Genomic DNA, 12,071 nt, shown 5'->3' with positions numbered 1-12,071 from the left:
GCAATGAGGAAAGAAAGCTATGGGATTAATGGAAAAAATTCAACAGACAATCATAGGGCTCTGATTAATAATGTATTGTTCTAAATGCACTTGTCATTCATTAAAATGTCATAATCAATCACGATGATGTCTTCATGTGGTGCGGATGTACTTTTCTATTATATATTGTCATTTAAAATCCCCTCTATTGCCAATATCCAGTGGAAACATATTCCACATTTTCAATATTAATATCCCATATTCCCAACTTTAAGCCCCAACTTTTTGTTAACAAGGACATTGGTTGACTTGGAGAGGGTAGATAGGGTTGTTGGGTGGGAAGGGTCAGGAATTAGGGGTGTGGTGTCACATTGCTGACAATCCATTGATATGAGTGTGATCTATGGTATGCATGTGGATGTAACAGTAAACAAACCCTCAGCATTGTGCACTGGACACAGCTCTTCTCCAGACAGACATCCAAGGTCCTTATTACGCATCAGAAAGGTAGCCTGTAAAAAAATACTACAAACCCATGCAATCTGATGTCTTTGTTTCTTCTGTATCTAATCTAGACTATAAACGACAACACAGATTAGATATGTCTTTAATGAATGTGTCAAACTCATTCCACAGAGGGCCGAGTGTTTGCAAATTTTCAATCCACCCTTTTACTTGATTGATAAATTAAGGTAACTAATTAGTAAGGAACTCCACTCACCTAGTTGTTTATGTCTTAATCGAAAAGAATAACCAAAAACCCTGCAGGCCCTCCCTAATGGACCGTTTTCTGCTGGACAAATGTAACAATGAATACCAACATTTACAACTAGTTTAGGGTGGCCCTAATTGTGCATGTGATAAACAAAAAGTACAACAGCTGGTGCACTTGACACGGCCAACCACCAAACAGAGACCAATTGCTGTTCGGTATAATGTAAACCGTAAAAAATGTTTTAACATACCGTACATGACCATAATGTTTGGGCTAGTGGACCAATCCAAAAAGCATTATATTTTGGACACATAACCCACTTGTAACTTTGATTAAATTACAAAAATTATTGAATTAAATTGCAATAAACTCAAACCAAATCCTTGGTTTTGTCTGGACCTGCAAGTGACACTATAAATTGACACTTAGTACTTCAAAATTGTTATATATTTTCTATGATTAGAACGTGTGAGGCAACTTTAATTTCATTATCATTTTCCTTCTCTGTGGTTTGGGATGATGTATACAGTATTTACCATTCGCAATTGCACGAAAGTTACCCACATTTTTGCATATCTATAGGTGATGTTATTATAATGACTCTACTTTTTTCTCTACCTACAGACTCTGGAACATCCTTTGTATTACGTTAAAAAAAAACATACCTCAGTGCAAAAAAAAAAACACGCTGTGCTGAAATCTCGCGAGCTCTACCTTCCGTTTGGAACCCACCCTAAAGCGTTGCCTTACTGCAGTGTGTATATATGAGCGAGGCGAGGGTTGTTTTGGGAATCTCGGAAGAGTTGCGGCAAGGTCGATAGAGCATCTTACTCTTAAAAAAAACATCACATCGCGGATTTTATTCGCTTTCGTACAAGTGTGCGGAAAGCTAGAGGACCGAGAGGCTACTCGGAGATTTCATCTCTTGATGAGTAGCGTTGGCTAGGGCTGAAAGTTGATGCCTTTTTTTAATCTCTGAGAGTGTATACTGAGACAGCTAGCAAGCCATCCTTCTCCATTTGTAGCTCTGCATGTTTTGTGGTTGTGCTACCTTTTTGAGAGAGGCAGAAGTGGCATTCGGCATTTTCTGAATTCGAAAGCACCGCGTTTCTCTGGGACCAACTATCCAGACGGTCTTCCACCACTTGGGCGGTACCAGGAGTGTGAGCTGACTACTTATATGTCGGAAAGAACCGGGGTTTAGAAGCAGTGTAGTTTTGCTATTGCACACGAGTTGTGCCGGACATTTAGCTAGGATTTTTTCCCCCTTTAAAAGGTCCTTCATTTACCGGTAATATTTGCAATGTCGGCGCCATCCTCCTTGCCTCCCGCCCAGGGAGAGAACCCCGCGCCAGAAAATGAGGGTCTGGCCGTGGATACAGGTTTGAAGCCCGCCGGCCCGACACCCAGCTCGAGTCGGTTCCAGGTGGACCTGGTGGCCGAAGCAGCCGGTGCCGCTGATAAAACGCTCGCATCTGGCGATAAAGACGCTCCCGCACCCGAAGGTTCGGAGCCAGCGGCGGGTGGCGAGGAGGCAAAGGGTCGGTTCCGTGTGGTGAACTTTGTAGATCCGAGTGGAGCAAGCCCACCAGAGGCAGTGCCCGCTGAAGGTTTCCAGAATGGAGACACCGTGATGAGTGAGGGCAGCCTACATTCTTCGACAGGAGGCCAACATCACTACCATTACGACACCCATACAAACACCTATTACCTAAGGACTTTTGGTCACAACACCATCGATGCCGTGCCGAACATCGACTTCTACCGGCAAACTGCTGCGCCTCTGGGGGACAAGCTGATAAGACCCACCCTTTCGGAGCTGCATGACGAGCTAGACAAAGTAAGCAAACTCATGGCTTTGACACGGATGCTAGCGCGTGCTAGGACAGAGCACACATGGGGCGCCACTGCTGCATCAACGTTCCAAGCTTGTGGGGCGTCAATTTGTTAGCTTTAGTTTCTGTATTTAGACCACGTTGTGGTCAGTGGATCATTTTACAGTCTCATGCTCGTTTATTGTACTTGGTAAAAAGGATGGCTAGCTACATGCCTGTCATTAGCAACATTGGTGGGATGTCTGTGTGGAACAGAGGAACTGTGCGCATTCTTCAATAGAAACGCATGTGGATAGGCTCCACCACGTATTCATTGTACTTGAATGATGTCGTCACACATTATTTGTCAGTGTTACGTAGCGCATAGAAAGCCTGGTTTCGGGTCACAAGAATGAAAGCTTTTGTCACAAAGTAGGAAATTGGAATCAGGAATTGACAAAATTATGCTTTACTTAGCAAAAACACATTTGTTTACCTAGCTATGGCAAGTCATCGATATTTCGGTGTATTTTGATAGTTCCCAGCTGAGTAATATATTAAGAGTAGCCAATATTTCCAGAATATGTCCAACAATTGTGCGCACGTGAGACTCCCACTAGGCTGAAAACAACATTTATCTCGCAGCTCCGCTATCGGTTACACTGTATCTAACTAGGCCTACTTATAATCAGTCATTCTGGTAGAGCTATTATTTAAGTATTATACTGGCGTTAGTTATGCAGTTGTATTCACAGGATGGGTTCAAGTGTATTTGCTTGGATACATTTTACTTGGCTATTGATGTGGTCTGTAGACACCCGGACATCCTGCTTTGTAATATGAGACGTTTTCTGACCCAGTAGTCAAATAGTTCATCCTGTCCTAATTTTAAATGAACTTACCTGATAATGTTAGGGGGCGGTGGGGTAGCCTAGTGGTTAGAGCGTTGAACTAGGAACCGAAAGGTTGCAAGTTCGAATCCCCGAGCTGACAAGGTACAAATCTGTCGTTCTGCCCCTGAACAGGCAGTTAACCCACTGTTCCTAGGCCGTCATTGAAAATAAGAATTTGTTCTTAACTGACTTGCCTGGTTAAATAAAGGTAAAATAAAAAATAAAATAGTTACAGCTAAGTAATACAATTTCTGTGTTTAGTAGCTTATGGGTTTATCTAAGTACTGATGTAATCTTTTACACTTGACCATGACAAATCAATCCCAAGCACACTGGCCATTGTCCACAATGTCAGCCCTTATATTTGGTCAGCAAATCTATGTAAATCCTACTTTATTTAACTTGCCCCCAATAATAACCCAAACGTGGCTCTCAATTCCAGAGCATTGACACATTTCCCTGGCATTGAGATGGCATGCCAGTCTTGTGCTCTTCATATCGTTCTGTAAAACTTATTGGCGGATGAAAGAAAAACAACTGAAGGCCGTGTGCCATGTTGACATTCCATTTGCCATTATGTCTTGGAGACTGGTAAGCAGGCGGGGGCGTTCCTGACTGACACATGGGAGGTTAACTGGCAGCATGACCCCTTCCTTTATCCATTAGCCTTTGTCTAGGCTCCATATCTCCAGACATAAATTTCCACTTTTCACCCATGTCTTCTCAATGCCTACATTTTTTGTAGTTTTTTGTTGTTGTTGTAGTATTCTTGTGGTGTCCATTCGAGCTGCCAGTGAGTATGGAGACCGTTCCCATATGGCTTTTATAACCACATGCCGTATGTAGAGAACATGGTTATGATATTGATAAGGCATGTGGGCTAATCTATTTGGCATGATGAACTCATGAAGCGACAACTCTCTACATCAGGGCTGTCAAACTAATTCCATGGAGGGCCTAGTGTCTGCTGGTTTTTATTTTCTATTTTCAATGAAGCCCTAGACAACCAGGTGAGGAGAGTTCCTTACTAATTGGTGACCTTATTTCATCAATCAAGTACAAGAGGTGTGAAAAATCTTCAGACACTCTACCATCTGTGGAATGAGTGACACGTGCTCTACATGGTAACTGACATACTGTATGTCCTTGAGGGCATTTGTGTGCCATGCTCTTGTGGCCTAATATAGGCTACACAAGGAATAACGGTTAATTCATAGTCAAGATTGAGATTATTTCTCAGCAGCACAACACATTGCCATAGACATTTTGAGATCTAGACAGGCTCTGTTTGAATACATATTAAAGGCATGCATTAGTTATGTAAACTGAACAAAAATATAACACAAAATGTAAGTTTTATTTTACCTTTTTATTTAACTAGGCAAGTCAGTTAAGAACATTCTTATTTTCAATGATGGCCTAGGAACAGTGGGTTAACTGCCTGTTCAGGGGCAGAACGACAGATTAGTACCATGTCAGCTCGGGGGTTTGAACTTGCAACCTTCACGGTTACTAGTCCAACGCTCTAACCACTAGGCTATCCTGCCGCCCCAAATTCAAATTTCCAGAAATTTTCCATATGCACAAAAAGTTTATTTCTTAAATTCTTTGCACTAATTTCTTTACATCCCTGCTAGTGAGCATTTTTCCTTTGCAAAGATAATGCATCCTTGACAAGTGTGGCATGTATGCAGTTTTGTCACAACACAGTGCCACAGATTTGAGGGAGTGTGCAATTGGCATGCTGACTGCAGGAATGTCCACCAGAGCTGTTGCCAGAAAATGTAATGTTAATTTCTCTACCATAAGCCGCCTCAACATCATTTTAGAGAATTTGGCAGTACATCCAACCGTTCTCACAACCGCAGACCACGTGTAACCACGCCAGCCCAGGACCTCCACATCCGGCTTCTTCAGTTGTGGGATCGTCTGAGACCAGCCACCTGGACAGCTGATGAAACTGGGTTTGCACATCCAAATAATTTCTGCACAAACTGTCAGAAACCGTCTCAGGGAAGCTCATCTGTGTGCTCATTGTCTTGACCCGACTGCAGTTTGGCATCGTGACTGACTTCTGGGGGCAAATGCTCACTTTTGATGGCCATTGGCACGCTGGAGAATTGTGCTTTTCATAGATCAATCCCGCTTTCAACTGTAACGGGCAGATGGCGATCGATTTGTTGTGAACAGAGCGCCCCGTGGTGGGGTTATGTTATGGGGAAGCATAAGCTACGGCCAACAAGCACAACTGCCTTTTATCAATTGCAATTTGAATGCACAGAGATGCGTGACGAGATCCCGAGGCCCATTGTTGTGCCATTCATCCACCGCCATCGCCTCATGTTTCGACATAATGCCCCATGTCGCAAGTATCTGTACACAATTCCTGGAACCTGAAATTCTTCCATGATCAGACATTTCACCCATTGAGCATGTTTGGGATGCATCGACGCGTACGACAGTTTCTGCCAATATCCAGCAACTTCACACAGCCATTGAGGAGTGGGACAACATTCCACAGGCCACAATCAACAGGCTGATCAACTCTATGCGAAGGAGACATCTCACTGTATTAGGCAAATGGTGGTCACACCAGATACTGACTGGTTTTCTTATCCACGCCCCTACTTTTCCCCCCCCCCTGAAGTATCTTGGACCAACATGCATATCTGTATTCCCAGTCTTGAAATCCATAGATTAGGGCCTAATTTATTTCAATTGACTGATTTCCTTATATGAATGGTAACTCAGTAAAATCTTTAGTTGTTGCGTTTTATATTTTTGGACCGTGTAGCTCATGTTTATAGTGTAGTCTAGTTTTTAGTCTTGTGTACATACTGTATGTGGATTGTGTAAATTCTGCGTGCATTTGGAAAGTATTCAGACCTCTTCCCTTTTTCCACATTTTGTTACGTTACAGCCTCATCTTAAAATTGATTTAAATACACCCCCCCCCCCCCTCATCAATCTACACACAATAACCCATAATGACAAAGTGAAAATGGGATTCAAATTTTTTTTTGCGAAATAATTAAAAACGGATACCTTATTTACATAAGTGTTCAGACCCTTGAGATGAGATGCAAAATTGAGGTCCGGTGCATCCGGTTTCCATTGATCATCCTTGATGTTTCTACAACTTGGAGTCCACCTGTGGTAAATTCAATTGATTGGACATTATTTGGAAAGGCACACATGTCTCTATACAGTTGGTTGAAGTCGGAAGTTTACATACACTTAGGTTGGAGTCATTAAAACTCGTTTTTCAACCACTCCACATGTCTTGTTAACAAACTATAGTTTTGGCAAGTCAGTTAGGACATCTACTTTGCATGACAAGTCAGTGTTCCAACAATTGTTTACTGACAGATTATTTCACTTAAAATAAGTTGAAAATGAGAATGTGTTCTTAACTGACTTGCCTAGTTAAATAAAGGTATAAAAAAATTCGGCAAATTGGCGCCCAAAATTATCGATTTGTTATGAGAACTTGAAATCGGCCCTAATTAATCGGCCATTCCGATTAATCAGTCGACCTTTAGACTACGGTTTGCCACTGGACCTGGAGACGAAGATCGTACTTTTTGGTGAAATGTTCTCTGGTCTGATGAAACAAAATCATAACTGTTTGGCCATAATGACTAGAGGTCGACCGATGAATCGGAATGGCCAATTAATTATTTTTTATATATTTTTTTTATACCTTTATTTAACTAGGCAAGTCAGTTATGAACACATTCTCATTTTCAATGACTGCTTAGGAACGGTGGGTTGACTGCCTTGTTCAGGGGCAGAATGACCTTGTCAGCTTGGGGGATCCAATCTTTCAACCTTACAGTTAACTAGTCCAACGCAATAACGACCTGCCTCTCTCTCATTGTACTCCACAATGAGACTGCCTGTTACGTGACTGCAGTAAGCCAAGGTAAGTTGCTAGGTAGCATTAAACTTATCTTATAAAAAAACAATCAATCATAATCACTAGTTAACTACACATGGTTGATGATATTACTAGATATTATCTAGTGTCCTGCGTTGCATATAATCTGACTGAGCATACAAGTATCTAAGTATCTGACTCAGCGGTGGTAGGCCGAAGCAGGCGTGTAAACATTCATTCAAACAGCACTTTAGTGCGTTTTGCCAGCAGCTCTTCGTTGTGCGTCAAGCATTGCGCTGTTTATGACTTCAAGCCTATCAAGCCTATGACTTCAAGCCTATGATCCACTGGGAATGTGATGAAAGAAATAAAAGCTGAAAAATCACACTACTATTATTGATATTTCACATTCTTAAAATGAAGTGGTGATCTTAACTGACCATAGACAGTGCATTTTTACTCTGATTAAATGTCAGGAATTGTGAAAAACTGAGTTTAAATGTACTTGGCTAAGGTATATGTAAACTTCCGACTTCAACTGTAAGATCTCACCGTTGAAAATGCATGTCAGGGCAAAAACCAAGCCATCAGATCGAAGGAATTGTCAGTGGAATTCCGAGACCGGATTGTGTCGAAGCACAGATTTGGGGAAGGGTACCAAAATACTTCTACAGCATTGAATGTCTCAAAGAACACAGTGGCCTCAATCATTCTTAAATAGAAGTTTGGAACCACCAAGACTCTTCTGGTAGCTGGCTACCTGGCCAAACTGAGCAATCGTGGGAGAAGGGCCTTGGTCAGCTGACCCAATGGTCACTCCGACAGAGCTCCAGAGTTTGTCTTGGTTGTCCCATCTACAATCTCTGCAGCACTCCACCAATTAGGCATTTTATGCTAATGGCCAGCTGGAAGCCACTCCTCTGTAAATGGCACTTGACAGCACGCTTGGAGATTCTCTGGTCTGATAAAACCAAGATAACTCTTTGGCCTGAATGCCAAGCGTCACGTCTGGAGGAAACCTGGCACCATCCCTATGGTGATGCATTGTGGTGGCAGTATCATGCTGTGGGGATGTTTTTCAGCTGCAGGGACTGGGAGTCTAGTCAGGATCGAGGGAAAGATGAAAGGAGCAAAGTACAGAGATCCTTGATGACAACCTGCTCAGGACCTCAGACTGGGGGCGACGGTTCACCTTTCAACGACCTTAAGCACACAGCCAAGACAACACAGGAGTGGCTTTGGGACAAGTCTCAATGTCCTTCAGTGTCCCAACCAGAGCCTGGACTTGAACCCGCTCGAACAGCTCTGGAGAGACCTGAAAATGGCTGTGCAGCGACGCTCCCCATCCAACCTGACAGAGCTTGAGAAGATCTGCATAGAAGAATGGGAGAAAACCTCCAAATACATGTGTGCCAAGCTTGTAGAGTCGTACCCAAGAAGACACTGATGTAATCGCTGCCAACGGTGCTTTAGCAAAGTACTGGGTGTAAAGGGTCTGAATACTTATGGAAATGTACTATTTCCATTTTTTCTTCTATAAATTAGCAAAGATTTCTAAACCATTTTTTTGCTTTGTAATTATGAGGTATTGTGTAGATTGGGGGGGAACAATTGTAATACATTTTAGAATAAGGCTGTAACGTAACAAAATGTGGGAAAGTCAAGAGGTCTGAAATGCACTGTATATTTTGTCCACTTATCCGGTTTTCTGTCTGTCCTGTTTTATCATGGCGGCAACGTTTCAGTCAAATTCCTGTACATGCAAATGTATATGGTGAAATGAAGGTGATTTTGTGATTCTTCTTTCCTTCCTTAAAGTAGATTAAGGATTGATCTGTACTGCTTTCGCCCAGCCGACTCTTTCCTAATCTGTTTACTTCAGGAAAGCAAGGAAGACTGTTTTTTTTTCTGTTCCGAACAGGGCCTTAGTCGGCACATTTTTGTTTTAGATGTCACCATTTTTGTCCTGGATGCATCAGTTGAACATGTGCCATTTTTGGCCACATGCTTGCCTTTGTACACGAGCAGCTGTACACTAGCAGCTGTCAGTAACTGGACACTGGTAAAATGTACTTGTTTTGCTATGACAATAAATATAGATGTCACTTTTTTCTCTGCATGCATGCATGGAATGCTGAAGCTTAGCATTCACTGTCATGTAGTAAAATAGCATAAAGTAAATCCAAAACCCTAGGCTCTTGGCTATCGATGGCAATCAAGAGGGTGACACGCTGTCCAGACATCCAAGGTTTTCATGAAAAGTAGTATCCTATTGGTCCAAGGTCATGTAGTTGGCAGAGCATCCCTATTGAATGCATTTTTAGAACTAGTCGGGTACTATTAAATATTATTTCATCACCTTAGAATGACTTGTGCTCGTGGCGTTAACTGACACATGGCCCAAAACATGAGGCCATTTGCTGTAGCTGGCAGTTGCCCACATATGCTATATGTTCTAGTCAATCAATGTCAGTGTATTATGTCTGTCTGTAACAGTGTGTTATATCTGTATATTGTACATTATATATTGTATTTTAATGTTTTAAGGAGCCCTGGAAGATTAGTCAATGAGGACTAAAAGAGAGTAAAAGAACCATCATCCTCAACCCTAGATTATTTTGTTGCTCTATGCCACAGAGGAAGCATTCAAATGCAGTCTGTTCATTCTAGTTGCTTCAAGATCTCAACTAACATGGTAGTGTGTGTGTGTGTGTGTGTGTGTGTGTGTGTACTGCTCAAAAAAAATTAAGGGAACACTAAAATAACACCCTAGATCTGAATGAATCAAATATTCTTATGAAATACTTACATAGTTGAATGTGCTGACAACAAAATGACACACAAATTATCAATGGAAATCAAATTTATCAACCCATGGAGGTCTGGATTTGGAGTCTCACTCAAAATTTTAAGTGGAAAACCACACTACAGACTGATCCAACTTTGATGTAATGTCCTTAAAACAAGTCAAAATGAGGCTCAGTAGTGTGTGTGTGTGTGTGTGTGTGTGTGGCCTCCACGTGCCTGTATGACCTCCCTACAATGCCTGGGCATGCTCCTGATGAGGTGTCGGATGGTCTCCTGAGGGATCTCCTCCCAGACCTGGACTAAAGCAGCCAACTCCTGGACAGTCTGTGGTGCAACGTGGTGTTGGTGGATGGAGCGAGACATGATGTCCCAGATGTGCTCAATTGGATTCAGGCCTGGGGAACGGGTGGGCCAGTCCATAGCATCAATGCCTTCCTCTTGCAGGAACTGCTGACACACTCCAGCCACATGAGGTCTAGCATTGACCTTCATTAGGAGGAACCCAGGGCCAACCGCACCAGCATATGGTCTCACAAGGGGTCTGTAGAATCTCATCTCGGTACCTAATGGCAGTCAGCCTACCTCTGGCGAGCACATGGAGGGCTGTGCGCCCCCCCCAAAGAAATGCCACCCCACACCATGACTGACCCACCGCCAAACCGGTCATGATGGAGGATGTTGTAGGCAGCAGAACGTTCTCCACGCCGTCTCCAGACTCGTCACGTCTGTCACATGTGCTCAGTGTTAACCTGCTTTCATCTGTGAAGAGCACAGTGTGCCAGTGGCCAATTTGCCAATCTTGGTGTTCTCTGGCAAATGCCAAACGTCCTGCACGGTGTTGGGCTGTAAGCACAACCCCCACCTGTGGACGTCGGGCCCTCATACCACCCTCATGGAGTCTGTTTCTGACCGTTTGAGCAGACATATGCACATTTGTGGCCTGCTGGAGGTCATTTTGCAGGGCTCTGGCAGTGCTCTTCCTGCTCCTTCTTGCACAAAGGCGGAGGTAGCGGTCCTGCTGCTGGGTTGTTGCCCTCCTACGGCCTCCTCCACGTCTCCTGATGTACTGGCCTGTCTCCTGGTAGCGCCTCCATGCTCTGGACACTACGCTGACAGACACAGCAAACCTTCTTGCCACAGCTCGCATTGATATGCCATCCTGGATGAGCTGCACTACCTGAGCCACTTGTGTGGGTTGTAGACTCCGTCTCATGCTACCACTAGAGTGAAAGCACCGCCAGCATTCAAAAGTGACCAAAACATCAGCCAGGAAGCCACCTGCAGAACCACTCCTTTTGTTGTGGGTGTCTTGCTAATTGCCTATAATTTCCACCTGTTGTCTATTCCATTTGCACAACAGCATGTGAAATTTATTGTCAATCAGTGTTGCTTCCTAAGTGGACAGTTTGATTTCACAGAAGTGTGATTGACTTGGAGTTACATTGTGTTGTTTAAGTGTTCCCTTTTTGAGCAGTGTATTTTTTTTCTCTTCTTCCTTTTTATCAGTAGAGCGAACTAATGATGGAAAACGCCAAATGGAAATTCCATTGTAGCTAATCGACCTGTGCCTGTGGACTTACACCTAAATCAATGAGTCAACCAAATAGCCATTGTTAGTGCTGATAAATGTGGACTTGAGTGATAGCCTGCTAAAGTTACCTGGCCATTGCTGGGCACCCTGGCTCCGTTCCACACACAAACTCTGTAACGAAACCAACGGCAGTTGTGAATTCCATTCAAATCAAATAAAAAGGGGCAGCATTTTACTGTGTTCTCATTGGGCCCTGAACCCGTCACCCAGCAGTAGCAGCAAAAGCCGCATGAGACCCGTTATATTGACGAACCAGAGGGGAAACCCTGACAGGACAGATTTATTCTGCGCCGGGCAGCCAAGCAGATTGTACTGAAATATTGATGTCTTCGCACTGCCACTACAGTGAGGGCACAAAGTCGACGAACAGGCCAGCTAACTTCCAACTCTA

General features: G+C 43.3%; 1 protein-coding gene across 2 annotated transcripts in view; it reads left to right on the top strand.

Annotated features, from left to right (window-relative positions):
* Positions 1–1,456: 1,456 nt before the first annotated feature.
* Positions 1,457–12,071, top strand: part of slc12a2 (solute carrier family 12 member 2) — a 79,855-nt gene continuing 69,240 nt past the window's right edge. For both annotated transcript variants that reach the window (XM_031802487.1, XM_031802486.1), the window contains exon 1: positions 1,457–2,534. In XM_031802487.1, the coding sequence (XP_031658347.1) occupies positions 1,998–2,534 (537 nt within the window). In that variant the 5' untranslated portion in view covers positions 1,457–1,997. The remainder of the gene's footprint in view (positions 2,535–12,071) is intronic.

The sequence above is a fragment of the Oncorhynchus kisutch genome, linkage group LG23 (genome assembly GCF_002021735.2).
Source record: "Oncorhynchus kisutch isolate 150728-3 linkage group LG23, Okis_V2, whole genome shotgun sequence".
In the NCBI taxonomy this organism is placed as follows: Eukaryota; Metazoa; Chordata; class Actinopteri; order Salmoniformes; family Salmonidae; genus Oncorhynchus; species Oncorhynchus kisutch.
The sequence above is the reverse complement of the archived record's forward strand: the minus strand, read 5'-3'. Positions and strand labels throughout refer to the sequence as shown.